Genomic DNA, 27,914 nt, shown 5'->3' with positions numbered 1-27,914 from the left:
TAGTTTGTCAATCAGCAGAAGGTTTTTATTTTAGATCTCTCAATTCTTGTCTAGCATTTTACCCGAAGAGAACAGCGAATAACTTCGCCATTTTGTCATACTTTTACTTTTAAAAAATTGAAAAATAAACCTAGTACTTACATTTATATTGTCCCAAAAGACTAAATTTTTTATTGGTTATTTATTTATGAAAAAAATGTCTAAAATCGTTGCTCATTTTTTGACGCCTCAGGGTGTCTCCCTTTAATCTACTTCTTTTGCGCGATCTTCGTGTTCAATGATGGAACCGCGAAGCATCGAGCAAAAGCGTAACCGCGGGAACGAGCGACGCGATCAGAGCAGAAAGATAGATGTTAGAGCAAACAGAGAGGTGAGTTTGCGAGCGGATAAGAGGGAAAAAGACGACGAGAGGGAGAGGGGTGAGATGGAGGGAGAAAGAGAGAGAAGAGCAGCAACGAACCACTTCCTTCTTAACAGTTTAGCAGGATACGACTCATTGGTCGCATACGGTGCTTGTGGTTGTGATCCATCGTGCTATCAGCCGTGTTGAGCATCCGTGGGCACGCCTTATAAGCTTCCACAGGGTGTCTTGCATGTTACATGATATTATCGTCATTTCTGAACTTCGTTTCAGACTTCGTTTGCATTTCAAATGCAGAATTCACGTATAGAACCTCGAATATTTCCATGTTAGTGCAAGCAACTCCAAAAAACCCTAAAAATTCAATTACTTCTATTACTCTTTACTTTCTTCTGAGCTAGAAGAAATATCAGTTATTAATACATGGAATAATCTTCAGAAGCAGGATATTTTGCATTTTATGAGAGCTTATAACGAGTGAAATCTGTATATACTCAATGTAGCTATGCTTATTCCTCAGAGTTCCAAATATCTCCTAATTCTTATTGAGGAAAGTCCTCATTTCAGTCAAAGCTATTACCATTTACTAAAGAGAGCAAATTCGACGTATTAAAGCCTCAGATTTTTCAATCTTGATGCAAGTACACCAAAATTCTCAATTATCTCTGTTAGCTACTACTTTCTCTTGAGCAAGTCTCCCATTTTCTTTCATTCTACTCACAAAGCAAATATCAGTTACTGATACATGACATAATCTCCAGAAGCTGAGTTTTTGTACTTCACGAGAATTTCCAACGAACGAAATCTGTGCGTACACAATTCATCCACGCAAGTTCCCCAGAATTCCACATATTTCTTAATTTCCCTGGGAACCTCCCACCATTCACCCAAGAAATCGAACGAATTCCTAAACTCCTTAGGAACATTTCGCGCGCGCGAGTTCCGAGAAAAGCAACCGCGTAGCCTTTTTATTCGCGCGAGAGGAAGATGTCCCCGTTACGTGATAGCGGACTTTCCTCATTCAAGCATGCCCGCGAAATCGCAGCTGACGTGGCTGCCAGCACGAATTCGCAGTATTATTAATTCGTTCAGAACAATATGAGGAAAGAGCGAGAGAGGCTGATGAGACGGGAAGAGCCGAGGGAGGGGCAGTCGAGATCCCTAGCTCCCGTGTTCCCTACCACCGATACGTCGACCATGATTCGTACACGATAATGCAGCAAAGAAAAAGGAGCAGAAAGCGACGAGAAAGAAGGAGAAAAAGTCTGTACGACGTTCGGCTCGAGGTAACGTCCGAAACGGCCTTAAGCCTGTCCTTCCTCGGATTATGAATGGGCTTCCCCCACCGTATCGTACGTGATCACGTGGCCCGTGACGTCACGCATTATCGCTGGCATACGCGACACACGCACGCAGCTACGCTCCGTTCGTCACTTCGCTCGCAATGCGCCTGTATGCACTTTTACATGCGCCACGGAGCGGGGGCTATCCCGTTCTCTCTCGCGAATTCCCTCTCCCTCCGAGAGGCCTGTCCTTTGCCTTTATCTCTGCCTACCTTCGACTTTTCTACCACCATTTCTTTTTGCCCGCCGCGCGTCTTCATACCTCTGCCACCTTTGTCCATCTCTTGCGCTCCTCGCCTGACGACCACGTCTATTCGCCTATCTGCCCTATCGATTCTGTCCCTCTCCGTCTCCCCTGCCCTTTGGCCACTCGAGGAGAAGGAGGATAATGGTCACACGGTGTGTATGGAGATTCTCTCGGGACCTCTCTTTCTCCCTCTCGCGTGCCAGCACACAGAGATAGAGGGACACGGACGCGTGTGGGCTGGAAAAAGGAATACGTGACCAACGTACAGGAAACTGCCCACACTCGGAGCAAAAGCACCGTGGGTGGACGGATCGACTAACGAACGGGCGGACGTGTACGACTCGAGAATCGTAACCCTGTGTGTCTGTCCGTGCGTCTGTATGTCCTGGACTGTCGGTCGATTCGTAAAGCGTTGGAACAGAGAGGAGGTAAAGAGGACCGTGCACTGGGCCAGGAACGCTTTGCACGGATGAAAATTTGCCTGTTGCTTCTTTGGCGATGGCTGAGGGGTGAGGGTACACAGGGGGATCTGTTTAACTGGAAACCCTTTAATGGGTGTTGGCAGCACTTACAATGCTAATAGTATTTGGAGTAAGTGCTGCAAGTACTTGGAGGGTTTCCAGGGAAATTGATCACTCTGTACAGGGTGACACTGAATTAGGTGGTACAATTAGACCCTGTTCTCCAAGTAATTAGTTTTGAGCAATCGAGTTTTATATTTTTTTTATTTTTTTAAATAATATGTACAGGGTGACCCATTTGAAGCTTCGCGCGTAATTATCTGATACACTATAGGTGGTTTTAAAAAGTATTTTAAATAAAACTAACCCCTGTTTCGGGGGAGATATTTTTATGATCACAAATTTTCTCTAGGTGGACGTTTTATTTAAAACATTTTTTGAAACGAGGTATAGTTTAGAAGATGTACAAAATAATAATATTTTGTAATATTATTCATTACAATAGGGGTTTGAATATAAAAATAGTGGTTTATAAGTAAAGTATAACGTAACTTTGAAAAAAACGCTAGAAAATATAAATAATTATTATTACAAAATGTATGGTGTGTCATTCAATTGCATAGTTTTGCATTGGTGTATTAACCCACAAATCATTAGCTTTAATTTAATTAACATGAGTTATTCTGACAATTTTTTTAGGATAATGACTAATATTATTCGTTAAAATAATTGTTTAGATATAAGGATAGTAGGTTATAAGTACGATACAACCTAATTCGTTTAAAATTCGAGAGTTAATTAATTATTAAAACCTAATTATCATTAGATAGGATCTGAAACGAGTAGTATACACGCGTGTTTATTAATATTTGTTTTTATTTGAACTTGCTAGTAATAAAAAGAATAATATTAAAAAATTAAAAACTCTTGATACACTTCAAATTATACATAAAGTGTAAATGCAAAGTAGCAATCGTTCGATAATGAGATATAAATGTTTGCTAATACGTAATAGCTTTCGAAATTCCGAATCATCTTTAGAAGCTACATTTTCTTTTATGAGTACTCTTTAGATTATTGAGTTTTGACGCAAGCTGTTGATTTTGCAAGGCGAAAGCGTATTTGTAAAGCGAGCCACTTTGCCTCAGCTTTGAGCGCATACGTACGCATATCCGCCCGATTATGATGGCGTTGGCGAATTGAAGATTCTTGCCGAGCGTCTTCCTGTCCTCGTCCTGTTTAGGCGAGCAGGATCGAATAAATAGTTTAACCGGAACACGCGCTGTTCTTCTTGGAACGATGGACAACGCGTATTGATTAATAATTATCTACTGTCGTTTATACAATAGAACAGCCACGTGGAAAATCATGTTTTTCGGCTCTGAATGAAGCCAATATTTAGATGAGTGAAAGTTTCAGATCGAGATGATTGATGATGGATCTTGGAATGTTTTCAAGTCGAGATGTTTTAGAAATTATTAGTGGGTATATGTGGAGTGTATATTAAGAAGAAAATAGTTGGGATTTGAGAGCAGCAGTGGGATTTTATCCTGACACGTGGACAGAATGTTTCCTTAAGATTACATAAATCGATGAGTTGAAGAACAGTACAAGTCTAGAAACCAGAGTTTGAGATATTTGATCTCGACTAGTAGTTCTGTGCATATATCTGGACCACAAAATTAGAATATATTAAGTCCACTTATCTTCTGTATCCTGGGATCCAGTTTCTAGATATAGTTTCGAGAATATTTGAAAATGGCTAACTCTGGATTTGCACGTATTGTTCTTCGACTCATCGACTCATTCTCTGAAATATTGAATCTCTCGATGTAAATTCACTGTCAACCCACAATGTCTCGAATTCTTCTCAAACTACCTACACTCTCAATTTCTTAGTCTTTCTAATCATCCTCATTTACGACAAGCCAAAAGCAACCCACCATCTTTCTTCTTCAAGCTTCTTGCTAATAAATCCCAAGCCAGCAACAAGAGAATACTGTTCCACAAGAACCTCTGCTGCATTTTCTCTCAAGTACCCAGTCGTTCACATGAACTGGAGTCTCTCTCGATATAAGCTCACAATTAATCCACAATTTCTTGGATTCTTCTCAAACTACCTACACTCTCAATTCCTCAATTTTCCTATATCATCCTCACTTATAATAATCCAAAAGCAATCCACCAACCCAGTAATTATTTCCCAAAGCAGATATCTTTTTTCCTTAACCTTCTTGCTAATAAATCCCAAGCCAGCAACAAGAGGATACTGTTCCACAAGAACCTCTGCTGCATTTTCTCTCAAGTACCCAGTCGTACACATGAGCTGGAGTCTCTCTCGATATAAGCTCACAATTAATCCACAATTTCTTGGATTCTTCTCAAACTACCTACACTCTCAATTCCTCAATTTTCCTATATCATCCTCACTTATAATAATCCAAAAGCAATCCACCAACCCAGCAATTATTTCCCAAAGCAGATATCTTTCTTCCTTAACCTTCTTGCTAATAAATCCCAAGCCAGCAACAAGAGAATACTGTTCCACAAGAACCTCTGCTGCGTTTTCTCTCAAGTACCCGGTCATACACATGAGCTGGAGTCTCTCCTGATATAAGCTCACAATCAATCCACAATTTCTTGGATTCTTCTCAAACTACCTACACTCTCAATTCCTCAATTTTCCTATATCATCCTCACTTATAATAATCCAAAAGCAATCCACCAACCCAGCAATTATTTCCCAAAGCAGATATCTTTCTTCCTTAACCTTCTTGCTAATAAATCCCAAGCCAGCAGCAAGAGAATACTGTTCCACAAGAACCTCTGCTGCGTTTTCTCTCAAGTACCCAGTCATACACGTTAGCTGGAGCCTCCGCGAGGATTCCTCGAAGGGAAGCAAGATTCTACGAGCAGATAGAGGCGGCTAGGTAAAAATGTACGGCGGGAAGACGGCCAAGATAAAAGTGGAACGCGTCGATTTTTTTCGCGCGTCCATGGAGTCTCGGCTGGCACGGTTAGTTCTGTTGCATCCGCGGCTCGTGACGAGAACGGACAAACGAACGGACGTGCGGACGGAGGTGCAGCTCGGTTCTCTTCTGCAGCAGGAAAAGATGGCTCGTTTCCTCGCATTGTTTTTAACCGCGGTACATAAGCAGCTATACCGGGACATGGGAGCGGATATGCGGAGCGCGGACACGCGAGTGCACGCTCTGTCGGCCGTCTACCGGCATCCTACGAATCCTGGCTGCCGTTTTCACGTTCGTAGGGAACCCGCTTCGGCAGGTGGTGATAGCAACAGGAGCTTCGAATCGCTTCGAATCGTTTCAAATCGCTTCGAATCTTTATAGAGGAAATTTCCCTAGTACTAGACACTTAATGTTTTCATAGGCTGTTTCTCTAGTACCAGACACTTAAACTTTTTATTAAATAAATGAAAAGAAAAAGAATAATATTCTGTGCTTTGTATGCTGTTTTATTTATAAGTTGACGATATCATAGTTTAGGATAAAGCAACAGAATAATTAGTATTATTGTATTAGTTAAACTTTGGTACAGAATTCTGATATATTGTTAAGGGTATCTAGCACTGGACACAGTAGAATGTTGCGACGTGACTCAGATCAGCTTCAGTATAATTTGTAGCGGTCACAAATGTAGTTATCAGAGCATTTGGGGCTATCAGTACAAGCCTCGTATGCTCATTTTTCGAAGCTTGAACCCTGGATCCAGTTTTCCTCATCGGTTTCTGTAGAAATTGGACACATATTCCTCGTCTTTTTCTGTTTCTAATCCTTATTGTATTCTCTTTTTCTTTAGTCAATAATTTATGGAGAGATGAACTTAGGATTTTAATTTTCTCAAATCATCTTGTTCTTGTTTCGGTTCACTTCCTTTTAGCATCGAATAACGTGGATAATTTGAAAATATTTTTTTGTTTTAATATTAGAGGTAGATATAGTACATGGCTACATATTTAGTGTTTTTAAATATATATTTCTTTAGGAGCATCAGGTTATCAAGGCGTTTCCATCACAGAATTAATTTTATACATTCATTTTTAAGTTTCTAGATCAGAATACCCCTTGAAGTGGTTTGCCCTAGAGTAACTTCTTTCGTCTTTTTAAGTCGAGCGATTTCTGCTTTTCAAATCTTCAGATCCTCGAATACGCATAAAATTAATTTACTCCTGGATCTATCGGAGATAAATTCATATACCATAGTCTCTAGCGATCGTCTTTTACGATCATCAAGCAGCCCCAATAATTAATAGCCCTGCCAGCAGTAAAATCAGCAGTAAAATCTGATAGTATTTCTGGATAAATGTAATATTTAGAGCATAATTCTGCTAAATTGATTGGAGTCTCCTTCGGGAAGCGTTCCGCGAGTCGTGACGAGAAGCTGAAGAGGATCCGTGCCCTGCTGGCCGGTTTTTAATGCCGGAAGCGTCCCTCTTTCTCCGACGGGCCCCTCTGTTCCTCTTTCTCTCTCTTCCTCTCGACTTCCTCCCATTTGTGCCAGCATTTCTTTCGCTGGCAACATCTGTCGTCCGTCTTTTCTCCATGGAACGCCGTCTCTTTCTCTCCGCTTTCTCCTCCTCCCCTCCACCTTACCCCTCGCCCTTTCGTCACCCTTTTCTTCCTCCCTTTTTGTTCCCTTCTATTTCCCTTCTTCTTACCCTTTTTTCATCCTCGATACAGCATCTGTTCCGCTCGAACGAGCCTATTGCCGAATCGTCGCGAACGAGTTCGACGTCCTCTCTCGATCCCTCCCGACGACTATCGGACTTTTATTCTTCTCGCAGAAAGATCGTCTTTTATGTATTATTTTTTATAATATTGTGGCTCGTTACCAGTAACAGGTTTGTAGGAATTCGAGGGGGAAGTGTGGCCATTTCTGCAATTGCGATTCATTTTTGTGTTATTGATTCATTGAATGGGGAGGGAAACTAAGCGCATCGTGCATCATTGTTTTTAAGGAATAAGGGGAATAATAATGAGTCTATGATGAGGAGATACTGATGCTCCTAGTTTTGAACTTGAGCTCTATATTATGGAATTGTATTCAATATTTAGTTATATTCTTGTCTTTTTCTGGAAAGGAAAGGTTCTTTTTTTCCATAGTCTTCTTTTAGAAATTCAAATTCCATCTCATAAGACTGATAGAGACTGGGATACAATCATTGCTGTAGACATATGATGACAATAACAATCCTTTTTCTACCTAATCGAGAAAAGACCTAAGAAGTGTAGAAACTCATCGAGTAAATTCACCAATGTGGTTTGCTTAGTTCAGTCCTTATTTATAAACTCAAAAACCATAGAAATCTTTCTTAAAAAAAAATAATTCTAAAAAGAGTGAACTATTTTCTCTAGATTAAACCCCAAAAAAATGTAAAAAATTTTAATCTCGTTCTTCTATAATCTCTATAAACAACTGTATCCTAGTCTGTACATACCAGTAGACTTTGATATAGGTAGAAACTTTTTCAAATATTTAAAAAGACTTAGATCGCCTCCCTTTATGGCCACAGAAACGTGTAAATAAGACACTGTCGAGTCTGCTGTATTTAGCATACGATTGTGATAAAGGCCATCTTAATTATAATAATAATGATGATGATAGTAATTATTGTGACGAGAAGTGCACGTTCATAAGCGAATCCCTCAGACACGTATGAAAGTTGATATTTGTCGACGCGTGATTAATTGCGTCTCCCAGCAACGCCTCCCGTTCTCATTGACCACCATTTTCTACGCTACACGCTTCCTTTTTCCGTTCACTCTTTTTCATTCATTCCTCCGGCCGTGGCACCGGTTCTTTCACCTTTTTCCCAACAGACGGTGCCGCGATTCACCGTTCATCAATGAAACATGACTAGCTATCGGCGTTTCGGTGAGCAGACTCATTTATCGGCTGGCAACGCCTTTTAATTGGCTCGCATTTTTCCTCACCCTCTTCCCTCCCACGCTCCAACCTCGGTCATCGCCGTTCCGTTCATTACGCAAAGGTCTTCGATTTCGCTGACTCTGTGCCCGCTGTCCCATGAAATTTAAGGGGCACAGAGCGTCGAGTGAAGGATGTGAGTCGATAGAAATCGCATTTTGGCTTCTCGTGAGACACTTGTGCAGATTTCGATAGATTAAAGTAGTTCGAGCGTTTTGGGCAAACTTAGGTATTATACGTGTTCTGTGAGAAGTCTCCTGGAAAGTATTACCCCTAATGGTTTCCAAGGGACTTCTCGTGGGACTTGAACACTACACGGAATTTTATTTTAGATTGCATTTCTTCTATTCTTATATCTTCAAACACACCTGTGGGGTCCATCTGTGGATCGTGTCAGATATGTAAATTCTTCGTGTTTAACGCTAAAACAGAGGCTAATGCTGACATATGTCCGTTTTTATCGAAGTGCTAAAATTACAATCTCTGACAAAATATCATTTATAGGAAGATAGGAATAATGATCAATTATACAGAGTGTTCTGTAAAATCGTTTACATTTAAGTTTGAGTATACATTTTAATATAAAAATCCTGTATACTTCTCTAGTCTTTTTTTTAACATAAACGAGCAAAAGTAAATATATTTACAGAATAGAATATTCATAAAGAATATTCATATTGTACCAGTTGTATCAATATTGATAATTGTACTGATCATTTGGCCGCTCTGGTACTTTTTCTATTCATTTTTCATCCCTTTTGCTTTCGGTACATGCAATCACTCTGTTTTTCGCGATCGGAATCCGCGAGATGGATTGCGTGTGTCCTGTGGGTGGATGCGTTTATTTCTACGTGTCGCGTCTCGTCTCGTCGCACCGACCAGCCGAATCCGTGCAGCATGCGTCACTGAATAGCTATTTTTGCGTCCAAACAGACGCACGTTTGCTGCACGCGCACCGTTCCGCCGTATTTACGTTACGGCGACAGTGGTTTATGTTTTACCTTAATATTTTGTTTCCCTTCCACGCACGGAACTCTGCTTGCCCTCTAATACAGAGTTCCCATGCAGGAACAACTTTCCACATTCTTTTTTCACGAATTTTTGGAGAAATAAATGAGATGGGTGAGCACAATTTCGCTAGTGCTTTTAAATCCTCCATTCATGAGAAATTTATGAAGTATTAGGGCCTAAAAGTCAGGAAGTTAGGCCTAAGACCCTAAACTTTATGAGTAGACTGCCCATTTTTAAAATATAGAACATTCGAAAAATGGAGTAACAAATTATAATAAGTATTTTTATTTAGGTTCCATTTCTTAAACTGTGTTTATGAAAATATGAAATTGCATAAAAATTCTCAGTCTATTCTAATATCAAATTATCAAATGTCTCATGAAGCAGTTGATAATTTTACTACATAGGTATTTAAAAACACTGTAAAACGCTTCAATCATTAGCATGGCGAAATTGTGGTCACCTATCTTATTCTAAATTCAGAATTATTCTGATCAATCCTGAATCTTCAATATCCTCTGTTTCTGTTACAGTACGCAGGAATTCGTATCGGTCCAGTCGTCAAAAAGGACGTCATGAAGGCTTCCATTATGTTGGAGCACGACAGTCAGTAAGTAAAAATAAAGTAATCAGTTCAGAGTGCTTGCAGGCTCCACTTGATATCAACGATCCATCCAGTTTATAGAGAATCGTTTGGTGAACGCGTCTTTTTTATTACAGATACGCCACTATCCTCGCCTTCGATGTGAAAATTGAAAAAGACGCTCAGGAATTAGCCGACTCTCTCGGGGTCAAAATTTTCCAGGCGGACATCATCTACCACCTCTTCGACAAATTTACTGCTTACAGGGAAGAGCTGAAGCAGCGCAAACGAGATGAAAACAAACACATTGCTGTCTTCCCTTGCAAACTTCGTATTTTGCCACAGGTGAGTCATTATATTATATTTTATGCACAGTATATAGGTGTATATTCTTTTGGAAACTGTATAGGGTTGCAAGCGCCTAAAAAATCTTAATATTTAAAATAATATTTATTATGTTCGAAAAATTCTTTTTCCATTCTTTGGGCATCCTAAGGGAAGGTAGTTGCATGGCCTGATTTCTGGTTACAGCAAAAAAAAGAATTTTTAAGTTACTTCGAAGTGCATGTTAAATAGGTTTCTAAGTTTCTAGGATTAAATCAATCAACTCTTTAAAAAGAAAATTTGATAAGTCACATTTCCTAGATTTTATAGATAGTAATTTTAAAGTTTGAAGTATTCTAAATCAATCTCACAAAAAGAAATCTGGTGTAGCCAAAGTTGTGCCATAAAACTACATATTCAATAACTTTGAGCTTCTCATTGACTTATCAAATTATTCCCCTCTTTAATATGGATTTATCAGTCTATTTCCACAACCATTACAATATTTTCGTATATTCTATGGATTCTGTATTTTTTGGAACATCGAAAATTCCCATAAACGTCTAAAGTCCCACAGTCTATTAATATCTAATAAAAAAAGCTTCTCTCTCATCCCAAAAGAATTCAGTCACGAAAGGGTTAAAGGGTTAGAGCTTCCGTTTTCTGAGTCGACATGATCCCGCTCTGAATGGTCCTGTGATTTCTATTTCAGTACATCTTCAACTCCCGAGATCCTATCGTGATGGGCGTGATGGTGGAGGCAGGGATCGTCAAAGAGGGAACTCCTCTCTGCGTGCCCAGCAAAGACGTGAGTATTTTTCTATTTTTCCCTGAAGCCTCGAATGCCTCTCGCGTTATCACTCCCGTCGTCCTATCACCGCGGACGAGGAATACGAAATCGAAGGGGGCCCAGTCTCCGAGCAACTCAAGTAATTGCGTCGCGCGAGAGGGAAAAGGTGGAAACGCGCAGGGAGTCGATCGGGAGTCCCGTCACGACACGTGATCTGCCTGTCCCCGCGACTTGGAATACGATTAGCCACGAATTCGAGTCGAATCCTTAAGGGGGCTGCTCTCAGAGACCTGAACGCTCGCGAGCGTAGGTGAACCCGTTCGTTCGAGGGAAATAACGCCGATCCAGTTGGTCGGTCGATCGATCGCCCCGAATGCGTATAAAACACCGCGGTTTCCTCGGGTTTCTTTCTCTTTCTTCGTAGGTGTGAACGGTGACCGACTCGACCGATATCCTCTGGCTCGCGATTTTTCGACCGTCACGCGTTTCCTATTTGATACTCTGATACCATGCTACAGGGTGTTTGGAAAATACAGTAGCCCCTGGATGTAGACTCGCTGTTACATTTACTATAGACTCGAATTGTTTAGAGCTAAAGGGGTTTATTTACGAGCCTTTTCGTTCAGAATTTTTTGGAAGACCAAGGTGGGATACAATGGCTATGAGTTGGCCTCGAAAACGTGTCCAACAGTATAAACCAGCCGGTGGAGTAGTGAGCATATATTGAGGAAACATTGTGTACAGGTGGACACTTGGTTCAGTTTTGAATGTAGGTGTAAGAAGGATACAGAGACACAATGCTGCGTGCTCTCTTTTTATTAACTGCAAAACCAGACTCTCATATTGTTGCTGCTTTTCGTTCAGCATGGCTAGCTCCAACGTAAGCTGTGACATAAACCATGCCATAAGGTGCAGCTCCACTGAGACAAGTAGCAACATTTTGTTGCTCTTTCGTGTTTCTCGAAAAAGTCACCTTGTTCCCGTAATTCCTTCATGTTTCAGCTACTGGTAACAATGTTGTCACTCATGTTTCTTCCCCTTTGCAACACAACGAAGTGTTTCTTCAATCCATACATTTTGTCGTCCAATTTTATACATTGAAACGAACTCTCTCTATACGTACATACATGGACAACTTATAGACAACAAACGCAGCCTACAAAATTCAAACCTTCCCTGGATTCTGTAGCTCCAGCTTTCCATAAGCCACAGTTGCTTGCAAGCCTCCTGAAACTTGCATCAACAATAAGCGACAGAATGTTGCTCGTCGTTGCCTCAGTGGAGCTGCACCTTTATAACCACAGGTACTCGAAACACCTCGTGTATCGCTAGCACCATGCCCATTTGACGCAACAGATCCACAGGAAAGCAGGACCACCGTTAGACCCATTACGATTGTTATCGCGCATGAGAAACACTTGCGATTTACGAGCAAGTGTAAGTCTCGACGCGTGACGTACCTTCCCTCGTTTTTTCCCCCTTTTTCGAAAATTGGAAGGGATCGGCCGAGTCGGTGTCCCATCGGCAGCCGGTTTCCTTCTCTTTCTCCCGTAGGAGTGAAGTGGGCAGTAGTTCTTCGCAGCCTCGCCTTACGCGGTAGCACGAGAACGCTACAGGTTGCCTAGCCTTCGGTCCCGTAGGCGTCGCGATGCCATTAGCGGCCCGCGAATTCCCCGTAAACAAAAATTCCATGTATATTCTCGCGAGCCGACGCCCACGGTGCCGGGCCCCGAAATGATTTACCAGGCAAAAGGTTCGCCTCCGAATAGTCGGCCTTTATTTGCGTAAGATCGTTCAAGAGTTTCCTGCGTGGCACGGCGTTTGCTCGAAGAACGCTCGCGATTGGTGACAATATCTCACGAGGAGAATGCACCGTGAGACAATAACCGATTTCGATGAAACTGAACGTAGTGTATCTGCGTGGAAAATAAATCGACACGTGTCCGAGCGTTTTATCGAATGGGTCTTAACCGCTGTACTTTGACGAGTCTGGCTCGTGTACTTTTTACAATACCTTCGCTGCCGATTACGCGGTAATGCGTGATGAGGAGATTTCGCAAGTAACCGATCACGCGCCATCGCGTGAGACGTCTATGTTAGCTCAATAGGAGTTCTACTGTTGGCAGTTTAAGATAGTTACACGTTCCAGATCGGCAGCAAAGGTGATAATATTAGGAAAGAAAATTGTACGTCTAGGGGTTAATAGTGAAGATTTTAGCATCAAAAGTTTAGCAATAATACTTAACACTTCGATATATATTAAAGCCAGTAGAAACTTATATAGAAGCTGAAATAATTAATAAAGTCGATGAAAATTTTTATCGCATTTTCTAACTCTATTAATTATTTTGACTTTTTGGTAAGTTTCTGTTAGTTTTAATGTTATCGAAATGCTACTGAAATATTACAGAAATGTTATCGAAATATTATTGCTAAACTTTAGATGCTGAAATCTTCGCCATTAAGACCTGTTGATTTATTTTTCACGTAGATACACTATGTTCAGTTTTGAAAAATTTGAATTTGCATAAATATCCGCAGTTTACTCATAAGTATTCCTGCGGTGTCATATGTTGAGAAAAATACAGGTTTCTTTGTAGTAACTGATGTTTATTTTTTACATTTGTTTTGTATTTCTATTGCATCTTAAAATTAAATGTATAATAATAATTGCTGGTTAGTCTAAGCAATAGTAATTAACGGTTACTCTATGCAATAGTAATTAATGCTTAGTCTAAGCAATAAATATCAGTTGCTACCAATAAATCTGCAATTTTCCAAACTACTGAAATTGTTTTAATACTTCTGAGCGTTACTATAGGTATAATAACAATTTGAAGAAAGTACAAGTTTATTGATTAGTCTCTCCAGGGACAAATCTACTAAAACCAGAAGAATTTACACCACTGTCCTCTCTTTCTAATTCTCATCACACATTCAACGTCATACTTCAACCTTTCGGCGACGATTGATTTCCTCTTGATTCGATTGCTGTTCCCAAACCGCCACCGAGCAGCCAATTTCAATTTACTTTTACACGTTGTGACATAAAGACCCTCATGCCCGAGCGTAATGCTGATATATAACTGACATATTCTGCCTCAAAGGATACCACATGCAAAGTGTGAAATCCGGCGTGTCCGCTGAAAATTGGCCGAAGGGAAAAAAGGCAAGGGACGACGAGTCGTCAGTGTCGGTGGTGTTATGCGCGTTCCGAATGCAAATGCCGCATAAATTATGCGATTCAATAATATCGAAGCGTATGTGGGTGATAGCAAACGCGGTAAAATTCGTATCGAGCCGCGTTGCAGGGGTATCCGCGTGTCCGGCTGCATGTGCAACGAGCATTTCTCGCCCGCGCGTAGAAAGCAGCTCCGACCACGTCGCTGGCCCACGCGTCCACGCCAAACCGTACACTTCTTTCGGCCCTACCCTGCTTCTTCGACGCATTTCGGCCTTTCTTTTAAATTCAACTGAAATTCCTACGGTAGAAAGTCCTCGATCAAGGGGGATATTTTTGTCGGGGCTATCAAACCGCATCTGGCGAATGCACTGTGCAATTGGAGCAATGTTCTTTCTAAGACGATGCTATTTTTTCGATAGGTGGACTGTGATATTGCTTTCATGCTTATGGTATGACACCTGTGAGATAGATGTGTCAATAAGTGAACAATCTGAGAATGCATGTTCTGATATGTACTTAAGTTGTGACGCCCTAGTAGCTTAGCACACCATTTTCTGTTTCTAGTTATACTAGAATTCAGGCTTGAGATTATTGTACTTGAGAGCCAGGCTAAGTGAAGTACATTTTTTTCAAAATTAAGTTTTTTATAGGATCTTATTGCTTTCTCTTTATTTTATTAGAATAATTGGAATTTAGTTAAGGTATGTTATAAGTGGAGGAAATTTAATGGTACAAAGTACTTCAAATACTATGTTAAGAAATGGGTAGATGCATTTGTTGTTCGGCTCTCGTGAAAAATAATAAAAAAGGACTTAATTTATGTTAGCTCTCAGGCACAGATAAATAAAATTATCGTTGATATTCAGGTAACAGGACATGGTCGACTATTACGTCATTTCCCTTACAATAACAGGTACTTATCATACTGGGCCCCTTCACTTTAAAACATTGACTGCCATGATCACTAAAAATTCTGTTACATTAATAGCAATCCCAATTTAAAAATAAAATATTTATATTTGTAGAAAGAAAAAAGAGCATTAAAAGAATCTTTAACTAAAAATAAGGGTTCAAGAAGACATACGTGCATAAAATAATACCGAAGCTCAATACTTTAAACATTAATATCTCAAAAACAGAAAGTAATTTTGCCTTACAACCGCAGAATTAACTCCACCAAACAAGAAGATTTACATTTATTTGAAATTTAAGAAATCAAGGCTTGGCACTAAAATTCTAAAAAATTCAGAAAGTAAAGTTAATCACTTTGTCCAGCGATCAGCTCATACATGGACGACACGGCAGTGAACGTGTTAATCCGTTTCAACCTCGATACGTGCTCCACGTCTGCGCGATAAAGAATCGCGCATGTATTGAATGGAGCCAGTGTCTCCGACGATTCGTCGTTGCAACACTTTTTATTTGGCGAACGTTAATACGAGCCGGATGTTGGGACATCACGGAGCCAAGTTGGCTTAGGTCAGGTCCGTGTACCGCGCACGAACCGCCGATGGGTCTGCGACATCGCGGCGAACAGAAGAACGAGATAGGATCGTGAAAGAAAGACGAGAGGCTCGCGTGCACGCCCCCGTACGTGATTCCGCAAGCATCGCGCGAATTTCGTTCGTTCCATGCGCTGCTGGGCCATCGGCTGTCCTCGGAATTCATCCAAGAATCTGTGCCCCGATTCTCAGACCCGACAGACGGTCGAAATTCACTAAAATCCGATTACCATTTGTAATGGTTCTGTTTGCAGTCGATCTTTTCTGCCCCGAAGTGTTTCAAAGATACATAAAAAGATCTGGAGCTTTCAGTTTTAGTGTCTGTAATTAGGAGACACTGTCCATGGTAGAAGCTCGTGATCAGCTGCTGCTGTGAGCTTACACGAGATGGCTCAGGAAGTTTAAAACAGCTGTTATCGATTTTGGGAGCTTATGTATCAGTTTTAAGGGTTGAACTTTAATTTAGCCTTTTGGGGATACGAGTATTCAGTTTTGAATGGTTTTTGGTGAGTCTATATTGAGTGGAGACATGCGTCCACAGAAGGTTAACCCATTAACAGCTGAATAAAATTGCAAATTTTGGTAAAAAAATGATTTTTTTAAATTCTTTAAAGAAACATACTTTATTTTATTTTTATCGATATTTTCAAAACAAATTCTCAAAGGGTTAACCATTCTGGCCTGATATTTTGTGAGTTTCTCAAGTCCCAAAATCTGTGATAAAAACGAATTAAATTTAAATACACACCTACCATAATATAACTAAATACTATACTTCTTACTTATTTTATCCAAGCTGACATTAAAATAAAGTGCAAGTAATCCAGAGGAAAAATGAAAGATCGTAAATATTATGATATTCCATCGAGTTTATAGCGAGTAATTACTCTAAAGAAGTTCGCGATTATATCTCTCAGAATAATTAGTGACTAGTGACTTCGAGTCAATCCGATTAGAGTAATAATAATTATTCTCACAATACCTATTATTATCTGTTATATTGTATTGAAGATACTATTGCAGGTTTAACAAATTTTCATCAGCGGCTAGTTATCGCTCTAATTAATCGAAATTTGTCGATCGGTCATCCAAGATAAAACCCGTGAACGTGATCGAAGGCGTTTCCTCGGGCCTCCGTCGTTATCGGGCGTGTACGCTGATTGCGCAATGGCCTCGATAGCTGCTTTAACGTCGAGCGGAAATCCGGCGGATTCTTTTAGCCTGCCGTTTTCTTGCCGTTCTACCATTCCTTTTTCTTCGCCTTGTCTCATTTCCTCTTTTTCTAGCGGCCGTCTGGCTCGTGTTCCACGCTCGTCGCTCGTCTATGCTCCCGATCTTACGCTTTCCGATACCTTTTTCGTTCGCAAAAACGTCCCCCCAATTTACTGCACGTATTAACTGGTTAGATAACCCTTGCTCACCATTACGTTAGACTGGGATTAAAATTACATTGCTCTTTCGAACGCTCGTAAGAAATGGGTTTCGTCGAAATGGGCGTTCCAACTTTGCGAACACTCCTTGCCAAGTTATATTGTATTCAGCGACGATTCCTATTGTTTTTCTTCGAGTTACTTTTCTTTTATTTGAGTCTCAGTTTTGGTCAAATAAATGCAAATTGTTGATAGATAGGTTTATTTCAGAATTCTTGTGTGGTGGTGGTTAGAGGCTCGCGAGACTATAGCGAGTAGCATTTGTAAAGAGAAGACTAAGCTGGTTTGAGATGGAATAGTGGAAAATTTTCTCCTCATGAATTGTGGTCTAAAGTATCCTATACTTTGTTTATAACCCCACGAGACTATATCGAGTACCTATAATACAAGAGAGAAGACTAATCTAATTTTAGATAGAATACTAGAAAATTTCCTCATCAGGAATTCCACCCTTTGTGAATATTTCTTGCAAAAATGAATTAACACTCTCTCTATAATCTCTCCCACTTTCCTCCACTCTTTACCCACTCTTATTTCTCATCAGCCCCATCTCGACTAAACTAAATACGAATCGACACATAGATAACCTAACCTCAAACGATAAAAACCAACCCCACGCATCGCGAGCCTCTATCGAGTGCCACCTCAAACCAAATAAATATTCCCTCGACACGAACATCGTTGTCACCGACTGCCAAATCGACGCGAGCCTCCGTCGAGTGACAACAATCGTTCCAGCGCGTATTATTTTAATACGATAATGGCTGGGACATAATTAGCGGAACCAGCGGCGTTACAAATTTAAACGCGACTTCCTGTCGGCTCGGTCGTTGGTTCGACGTACGACGATAATTATATCAAGGAAACGCGAAGGAAATTTTCGAGCCGCCGCGAATTATATTCCCGTCCCGCGGTCGTAGCGACAGGAACTAGAAACTCCGTGGCGTTGTGTGAGTCCCCTTCCGGCGGAAGGCCATTCGTAACGTTCTTCCTTTTCCCTCTCCTTCTATTTTCCTCCCGATCTCTCTTCTTCCTTCTATTTCTCGGCTCTCTCGGATCTCTGCGATCTCCCTCTCCCTCCCTCTTCGCTTCTCTCCGCGTCGAACGGCACAGAGCGCGTTGGTGAATCCGCTGATAGTAGAAAATTAAAGCGCCGAGAGGAGGAGAAGGATCCATCGAGCGGGAACGATGCAGGGTTAATTAATTAATGAGCACGCGAACGGAGCGCGATATTCATGGTTCCGGTATCGAGAATTACATTTCATCCTTTCGCGGGCTTTCGAGCCACTCGCGAAGTCTTCTTGCAGTGTTTTATTCGGTATGGGCTTGATGGTCTCTGGGAAGATTGTACAGTGAGTGTAGAAAGTAATAAATTGGAGAAAAATATTGTCAGCTTTTAAGTAACTGTAATTTCGTGGAAAGATGTGGACTGATTTTCTTGGAGTCATTTTGATGGACAAATTCTGTAGTTTCATGTCCCTAAGTTGAATTTTTATCGAGAAGTTTGTATGCTAAAAAGCAGGTAAAAAGGTGAAGATAGTTTTCTTTCCTAAGAAATTGTGACAATTCAAGCGGCTCTAGTTTCCTTAACAATTTTTTTTTGCTGTCGAAATCACTACCTTTTTGAAGATTGAAGTCTCACGTTTACAAAAACATTGATAAAAATTCGTGTACGATTTTTTATTGCCACGTTATTTCATTTTGAATGAAGTAGAGTAGTCGAAGTTAATTTGTATTCTTGATATTTCAAGTAACACACTTCATTCAAAGTGGAATAACTCGTTAATAAAAAATTGGACATGAAGTTGTGCCAAGGTTTCTGTAAATGTGAGGCTTTATTCTTCAACTACATAATTGTAATTGCAAAAAAATTTTTAGAGGAAATCGGAATCGTTTAAATTTCTACAATTTTTTAAAGAAAAGTCTACTTAGGGACGTGAAAGTAAAGAATTCACGTTTCAAAATTAAGTATGGTAGGGTGGATAGTTCACATTTGCCTCCTCTATTAATCCATTAAAACCCAAACTTGTGTAAACGCAACATAACAATAACACAAGAGAGCAGAATTCAATAATTTTATTCTATTTTTATTTATATACACAGGAATCCCAATTAACATACAGTTATAAATAAATACTAAACATACAGCAAAACAAAATATAGTAGGTAGCACGTAGTAATAACGTAAATTTCTTTAAAAAAAAAATGGCGAATGAAATGTTGCGTTTACGTAACTTTGAGTTAAACCAGTCTATTGACATCCTACCATACACTTACCTAAATCTTCCACAATTCCAAACGAAAACCGACATCTAAAACTCATTCACCAGTTTTCCTTTGCATCCTTCCTCCTGTAACCCCCCACAGTCTTCTGAATCCCCAGAAGGGTAGAGTAGACGTGTGAATCCCGCGAAAACGGGCCGATCTCCGTCTAAAATTAGAGAAAAGGTCGAGATCTGTAGAAGAAGGGCACGCCAAGCGGAGGAGATGTCCCGGAGATCTCTTGCGTAGGAATGAAAAGAAGCTAAAAAGCAAGGGAAAAAGTTTGACGGGAGAGGGTAAAGGGTGTAGCGAGCGAAAGAGTAAAGGGTGTCGAGTGGCAGAAGGTTGGGGGGGGTTAAACGAGCATACGCGCGACAGCGTATCTTCGTTTAGACCGTCTAGCGAGTGATAAACGACCGGAAGGAAGCCAGAGGCGTTTCCACGAAAGTTACAAGCAAGCCGGAAGGCCGAAAGACGGGATGTGGTTGGTGAGTAAGTGGCGTCGACGCGCTTGTGTGCGAGTATTCTGCCTCGTTCTAACGTCTCTCTCCTTCTCTCGGCCACTGTGCTCCTCTAAGTAGGCAGCTGGTTAACGTTGCTATTGTAGCGGACGAGGAGAGGGGAAAAAGGAGAAATAGCTTGGGAAAGAGAGAAGCTGAAGGTGGAGGAGAGATAAATGTGTTGGAGTGAAGAAAGAGAGAGAGTGAGAAGAGGGGATTGGCCGGATGTCGAGTTTCCAATGTCGAGTAGATCGTTTTACCCAGGGCTCGCGATTAATTTTGCTAACGACGAACAACGACGATAATCGCTCCGTCGACGAAACCGACGCCACGCGGAAATCCTCGCGCTACGAGGGAAGAAACGCTTATCGCCGCGTTCGCGATACGACAACGCTACTTCCGCTCCCGAATATCGCGTTGGAATGACTCCCCCACTTCTTCCTGCCTTGATTCATTCAGGTTTCCGTGAATGGAAAAGCTGGCGATAGTAGGCTGGTAGATTCTCGAGGCGATCAGTAAGCTAGTCTTGTTTGCTGTAAGCTTGCTTTTATCTTGTAGATTTTTATCGGTTTCTTGGAATTGGTGTTATTAAAAACCTGGCTTAGTTCATACATTGGATGATTTCAGAGGTACATGTTTACGGTGTACGAGTTTGTTCTTGATAATGAGTCAGGAGATTATAGAAAGGAATTCATTAATATTAGCCCATTACTGGGTTTCTTTTTATTCCTGTTTGTGTTAATTATTGTCACTCTTGCTCAGAGTTTCCTTTCACTTCCACCCTTGATGAGATCCAACTGCGTTGCTTGCATCGAATCGCGAGCTCACAGTAAGAGCTTGGATACTGTAGCTTGATTTCATTTTATTCTTCTTTCTGTTTATTACTATTCACTCTTACTCAGAATTTTCATTCACCTCCACCCTTGATGAGATATAATTGCGCTACTTGTATCGAGTTTACAACGAGCACTTACATACTGTAGCTTGATATTATTTGGAGCACAAAAGTGTTGTTTAGGTCAACACTTACTGTCATTTATGTCTTTCAGTGTGCTACTACGAGCACAAGTTGACCATTGAAATGTGATTCTCGATATGAACTCGTCAGCAAGGTCTGAGCCTCTATCGAGCACCATCGTCCTTGTTTCCCAAGGAATTCGAGTGGCCACGTGGGGATCGATATCTCGCGAGCTTTTACGATTACACAGAGGAAACGAAGGGGTGGCAACGAGGGAGGGGAAATGGAACGAAGCACAAATCTCAATTTGTGCGTGCGCTCAAAGCAGCGAGCCACGTCGACGACGGGTTGGCTGTTAGCCGCTCAGGCTCGTACGAACTATAAAGCTTTCTAAATCGGTGCGGCACACGAAAATAGACTTCCGGTTCCCGTCTCGCACGGTGCTCGCCACGTCTGCTACCGAGTACGCCAACGCCCCACCCTTGCTATCCCCTTTCCTCTCGGCGTCGTTTCACGGAAATTCAGGCGAACAGGGGAAACGTAGAAATCATCGTCCCTCTGCGAATAAGCACCTCCCCTTCGACATCTTATCATTCGGCTCGGTGATATTTGCCTCATCATTTGTCTGTCTTGCCTTGTGAATGGTGGATAGGTGGCTCTGTAAAATGAGGTGAATACAAATATTACTGTATTTGAATACAGTCGAACCTCGATAACTCGAATGTCAAGGGAAGAGAGAAAATTTTCGAGTTACAGAGGCTTCGACTTATCGAAGTTTTCGAGCAAGAGAGATTTAACATACGAAAATTCGACTTACAGAGTTCATGATTTTTAATAATTTAAAAATAAGAATTTTATTCTTTTTATTTATAATAACTTAAACAAAGAGAATTTCAATTTCAACTTGGAAAGTGTCTTGGAAAATTAAATGATCGTTTTTATTTAAAAATAAGAATCCAAGAAGACCCAAGTCCACAAGGCAGTATTGAAACTAAAAACTTTGAACGTCTATTCTCGAAAACAAAAACATGTGACTTTGATCGTTTTGCTTTACAATCACAGAAATGAACATTGAGACATAAAAGTTCGTACGTGCCCACTGGAAAGTTTTCTATAACAGCTGCGTCAGAGTGTACTCTCACTTTATATGATTATAGTCTTCCCTAGTACATAGTTACTCTCCACAACTACTCAATACTCTGTGCTACTAAAATTCAACTCTCTCTATCAGCTCACCATAATCGTATCTACTCTCAGGTGAGCACGTACCCTAACACAATCTCAGTACGATCTCCCACAAGTAAATCGAATGAAACCAGAAGAAACCGCTCGAAAAAGGATCATCTCTCTCTTCGCGTGTGTTGCCTATTTAAATTATGCCACCATTAACTTACCTCCGACCGTAATCTCTGTATCTCGAAAACCCGCGCTACCAATTTCCCCGTAAATCAATACCAACAAAAAGCTAATTCCCGAGGGGCGATAAAGAAGCATCGGCCAATCGAAAATCGTTCCGTCGCGTGTGCAAGTAGATGACTGTTGCGCACGTGCAAGGAGGAATCGCTCGTCGATGGTAAATTAGTTTTTCCCCTTCGTTCGATAAACTGATCGCGATAACTGAACCAGATCGGGATAACTTCTTCAGGGATCTCGCGTACGTATCGAGGCTTAATCGAGTCGATGGCGTTCGAGGTTAATCGCTTGCGCGCCTCCGCTCTGAGGACGATGCACAGTGACCGGGAGAAGGATCGTAGGTAATTACTATAAAGTCCGTGCTATTAGCTCAACATAAATTTCCGTCGTGCCTCTCCCCCTCTCCCTCTCCCTCTCTCTCTCCTCTTTGTGCGCCATCCGGGAGCACTGTGCGTCTGTCCATCTCGTCGCACGACCCACGGGGTTCACGTTTCTATCCGCTGGACCGTGATACGCATTCTTCGAGCACATCGGCTGCCATTGCCTTCGAGTCGCTTTACTAAACTTAGATCCATTCAGAATGGCTCGCCTCGAATTGGGTACACGCGCGGACGAGGGCGTTTCGTGGCGCGTTGCTCGGCATCGTAAACAAGGGAATCGAGTTACGGGGCATGATGGACCGTGTTACCTTTTCGATTCGATTTGGGAGCGCGCTTCACCCTTTCGTTAAGGAAGACGCATGCACGCTACCGCGTCGTAAGTAGTCGAGGACCCAGTTGCTGATCAGAACTCAATTCTTGATTAGCGTCTGCACGTACAGGGTGTCCCAGTAAAAATTGTTACGGTGGTTATCTTTTGAACTGTAGGAGTAATGGACACATTTTTTGGATAAACATTTTTTGGTGTTAAGGGAGTTGTCGTGTGGTCATGTTCATGTGAAGACATGTGAATGGTACTTCTGTTTTTCTAAATGGCGTTCAAATGAGTATGTGATAGTCCAATAGCCTAGTTATAGTCAATTTGGCATTATGTTACCTGTTGAAGGTTACTTTTCCAAGGTTATTTTATCGCGAGAATTTGAGGTTATATTTTTTTAAATAGCATGCTATCATTTTTTTCGATATCCTTGGAGAGGATAAAGAGAGAAAAATTGTCTAATATAAACGTAGCTTTACTAAGACATTTGACATTTTGAGAGTTTAGGTATTTAGCCTGGTCCATTATATGAACTCTAAAAAGATACATAAAGATAAATTTCGTCTCAAAACCACAATAAAAGGGCCTGAACGCCAATATTGGCCCATAAGAAGCAGTCTGGTGTAACAGAACTCGGTACCCAAAGACTCCTCGGACACTTTCTCGGAGAGCATTGCGCTCGCAATTATGTATATATGGTAATGTTGACTGGTAGGTGGCTGGAGTGTCGAAAATCGGACGATCGCAGCACCATAAAAGTAAAGAAGGCAGAGAGCAACCGAACCGAGAAGAATATGGGAGTGAACGTTGTAAGGGGACGAACTTGTAGGCTGCTCCTCTTCTGTCGAAACGCACGAGGACGATCCATCGATCGACTCTTGCTTCGTCTACCCACAATACCATGGAAACGCGAGGATTTTCAAAGCGAGAATTACTTTTACACACGTTTAAGCGAAACCTGCTGGTTTCTGACTCCCCTAAGCTATTCAGCCGCTAATCGCCCCTAATCGTGGGTCGTTTCAAAACACAGGCGGTAATCTGTGCGTGTCTCTGAGCAAACTTGCGTCCGGGTTTGTCGCCTACTTGGTGTTCTTGCGGCTGCAGGTGTGTTACCGCAATAACGAGACTCTAAACGACATGCTCGAGCCATGTCGCCTCGGCTGTGACTATAGGGTGATCGTGAATTTCGAGACACTGTTGCCTGAACTCGTTCACAGTCTGAATCTTCTTTATACAGTATTGTCTCGATAGAAGCTTGATGGTATACTCAAATTCTCTTGGAATTATTCTTTCTTTTCACCTGGTCCAGGGTTCAAAGCAACCAGATTTATGTCTTTGGTAACTAAGCTGATTTCAGAAAAATGAGTTCCTCATATCTCAATCTTCTGAGGCTCTGAGTGACTCTAGGTTATGAACTATTTTTTCATTTCACATAATTCACAATTCAGAGCAAGCATATCGAAGTCCTTGGTACCTAGACTGATTTCAGAAGAATGGGTTTCTCATATCTCGATCCTCTAAGCTCCTAAAGCGACTCCTCGTCGTGATTTTAAGCAATGCAATGTCTGTCTTTCGAAAGATTCCTCGTTTCGAGGAAACTCCTCTACCAAAAGGCCTCCTTCGGGCTAGAGGCATGAAAATGTTGGAAAAAGTTGGAGGCCACACCGTGTACATCGACCCACAACATCCAGCAGCCTACGTGCTCGCGTATACATATATCTGCCTACTCGGTCCATCGATCCTCGACGGTATTCAACAGCGAAACGCAAGCGTACCTACGTGGCGGCCCTGACGACGCGCAATGCTCAGGTACTCGGTTTTCTCTCGACTTCCGGCCGCGGAATGGAATGCATAGGCGGAGCTGTGCCCACGCAACGAGACACACCGATCGCGCCGTGGATCGAGAGGAAAGGCTGCGGCGTGAAAAACTCGAGATGGCTTTCGAAATTTTTTTTTTAAATAAAATGGGAGGAGTTGGAGAGGATTTTAAATGCATTTGAGATCGAGAATGCGTTGATGCTGGAAGAAATAAGAAATTGGGCTCTGCTTCGTGGAGGACTCAGTTTCCATGCCCATCCCAGTTTCTGGGTGCTACTTAAATTAATTTTTTTAAGAATTTGGAAAGAAACTAGTATGAAGTACAGTTCTTTAAATGTAATTTAAGACTTGCTTTACGTGTGAATATAAAGACTGTAGTTTGTACATATTTCTTTCCAAATTTAACAAAAATTAATTTAGTTGATTTAGTTTAGAAAACTGGGTCTTTTACTTGAAATACTGTATTATTATTTTATTCAATAGAAGCCCGTAAAATTAGAGTTACCAAATAAGTAGTGGTCTTCTAATGGTATTAAAGAGAGAATGGTTTCTATTTTTCAGTTCGTGGAATTGGGAATGGTCACGAGCATAGAGTACAATCACAAACCCGTGGAGTCGGCGAGGAAAGGTCAAGAGGTCTGCGTGAAAATCGAACCGATACCTGGGGAGGCGCCGAAAATGTTTGGCCGTCATTTCGATGAGAAGGACTTTGTCGTCAGCAAGGTAAGCCTAGCCTCTTAAAAAAGAAATTACTATCATCGAAGTTTGCTTCTCACAGAACTACAATATTTCTTTCTTTATTCATTACAAATTAGTAACCAAAATTCATTGATTCTATGATCCAAACTAGCGCAGAATCCAATTAGACTTCCTTAGTCACACGATGAAGGCTTTTCCCGCGAAAAGTAAATTAACTGATCGACTACTGGGTCAACTGTCTGAACCCATTTTCCTATTTCTGAACGACACAATCGGCCGACCCAAAGCTGCCTAATGTAAACGTAGCTTAAACGAAGGAGCAGCATCGATTCGTCATCAGTGCCTGTCCCATCCGAAAGTAAACGATTCGAAAAGCGAACGTTTCAGCGTTTTCGATGGGCAGCTGCCTCGAAAGGAATTCGATCGACAGGTGGTCTGCCCGATAAAATTCAGCTAGGGAACGAACGTTTCGCCCTCTGCCCCTCCTCTCGCTTGCCCCTCTGGCCGGCGATTCGCATAGCTTTGCAGTTTCATCAAAATCAGCGGCCGAGCGAGACGGAAACGATCCTCATCAGTATGCGAGGCTCCGGTCGAAAAAGGAAGATGCACATCCGGCAGCGATCGGGCCCGTCCACCGTCGACTTCCGCTCTTCGCAGAACCTCCGTTCCTTTCTTCCTGCCCTCCCTCGCCTCCTTCTTTTCGACCTTCCGCTTTGGATGTCGGCTGCGAATCGACGAGCAGCATACTTTAACGGAGGCGAGGGAATACCTCGTCTGATAGGCTCGACTTTATCGGAGTGGAGTGAGAGAACCGAATCGAATGCGCTCGTTCTGTATTTTCCACTCATTGCAGACTCGTCGCTGATTCACCTCTGCTTCTTGAAATTATGTCACAAGTCGACAGAAGCTGTATTCTGTGGTTGTAAGGTAAAACGACTTAAGTCGTTTGATTTTGTTTTCGAAAAAACAAATTTGTGAAGAAAAAAAAAATTTAATTTTGTTTTCGACAGCTCGTTCTGTATTTTCCACTCATTGCAGAGTCGTCGCTGATTCACCTCTGCTTCTTGAAATTATGTCACAACTAGACAGAAGCTGTATTCTGTGGTTGTAAGGTAAAACGACTTAAGTCGTTTGATTCTGTTTTCGAAAAAACAAATTTGTGAAAAAAAAAGTTTGATTTTGTTTTCGACAGCTCGTTCTGTATTTTCCACTCATTGCAGAGTCGTCGCTGATTCACCTCTGCTTCTTGAAATTATGTCACAAGTCGGCAGGAGCTGTATTCTGTGGTTGTAAGGTAAAACGACTTAAGTCGTTTGATTCTGTTATCGAGACAGTGGCGTTTAATGTTTTCTGCCTCAAGACTGTCTTATGTGCTTGGGTCTTCTTGAATTCTTATTTTTAGGCGAAACAAGTCTTTTAATGCTCTTTCTTCTTTTTGGAAATGTAATTTCTGTGTTGTGCATGTCGATTAAGAACTTGAGTTAAAACTACTTAAATATTGAACGTGCATATGAAATATGGGAAACTTCTGTGTTGAAATAATAATAATATTATTTCTTTTAGCACATGCAATACTATTATTATTATTATTGCACGAGTAATATTATTATTTTTATTAAAACAGGAGACTCTAGAACGTGCAGTAATAATATTGCACGCCCAGACGCAATATTACAAGTTTCTGCTTCGAGGCAACGCCATCATTTATATTCACAACAATAATGGACACACGAATGCAATACTGGATGCCTCAGCTTGAAAACTGAATTTTGATAAGGCTCCTCGTTCCATCGACAGTGGGCCACTGTCCGCCCACAGAGAAACGTCGTAGCCATAGACTCTCGAGCATGCTCGCTGCTCCACATTGTCAACTCTTCTTTCCTCCTACTCTGTCTGCGTTTTCCGGTTGTGCACGCGCGCCCGAGCACAGCTATACGAATGTTTCACGCGTGCACAGGCCCGTTCTGGCTTCGACGTCTTTCTCTGCTGTTCCAAGGCGAGCGGAAGTCGTCGTTACCGTTCGCTTCCTAGAATCGATTCCACGGAATCACCTTGTTCCCACGACGATTCGTCGGCCGTCGATTTTGCGCGCGTAATTTGCCTTCGTGGCACGTACTCGCTGGGTTCAGCTGCCAATTTTCAAGCGAATAGAAAGGGGACAGATAAAAACTGACAATTTTGGGATGGTCATTTAGCTGAAGCAGAATTTTCAGTTTTGTATTTTTCTGTGATTCTTTTCAGATTGCAAATTGTTTAGTATTATTATTTTCATTTAATTATTAGAATTCTCTTGTCAGACTTTCATTTAAGTAATGAGGACTTCAGTTTACTATTAAATTCTTCTTGTGCAGACTTATTTTTATTTATGTCATCTGCAAACTATTCT

The 27,914-nt window shown here is 41.4% G+C and overlaps 1 protein-coding gene and 1 long non-coding RNA gene across 3 annotated transcripts in view; one reads left to right on the top strand and one right to left on the bottom strand.

The window, feature by feature from the left end:
• The window catches only part of Eif5b (eukaryotic translation initiation factor 5B), a 35,359-nt gene that overhangs the window by 5,053 nt on the left and 2,392 nt on the right, over nt 1-27,914 (top strand). For both annotated transcript variants that reach the window (XM_076380481.1, XM_076380490.1), the window contains 4 exons: nt 9,903-9,979; nt 10,090-10,297; nt 10,989-11,084; nt 25,391-25,552. In XM_076380481.1, the coding sequence (XP_076236596.1) occupies nt 9,903-9,979; nt 10,090-10,297; nt 10,989-11,084; nt 25,391-25,552 (543 nt within the window). The remainder of the gene's footprint in view (nt 1-9,902; nt 9,980-10,089; nt 10,298-10,988; nt 11,085-25,390; nt 25,553-27,914) is intronic.
• LOC143180645 (uncharacterized) lies at nt 207-19,518 on the bottom strand. Its single transcript, XR_013002162.1, has 2 exons — nt 19,460-19,518; nt 207-715 (listed from the first exon to the last, which is right to left on the bottom strand). It is a non-coding gene; the product is annotated as an uncharacterized LOC143180645 (long non-coding RNA).

Source organism: Calliopsis andreniformis, chromosome 1, assembly GCF_051401765.1.
Source record: "Calliopsis andreniformis isolate RMS-2024a chromosome 1, iyCalAndr_principal, whole genome shotgun sequence".
In the NCBI taxonomy this organism is placed as follows: Eukaryota; Metazoa; Arthropoda; class Insecta; order Hymenoptera; family Andrenidae; genus Calliopsis; species Calliopsis andreniformis.
Note: the sequence above shows the minus strand (reverse complement) of the source record. Positions and strands in the feature narration are given on the sequence as shown.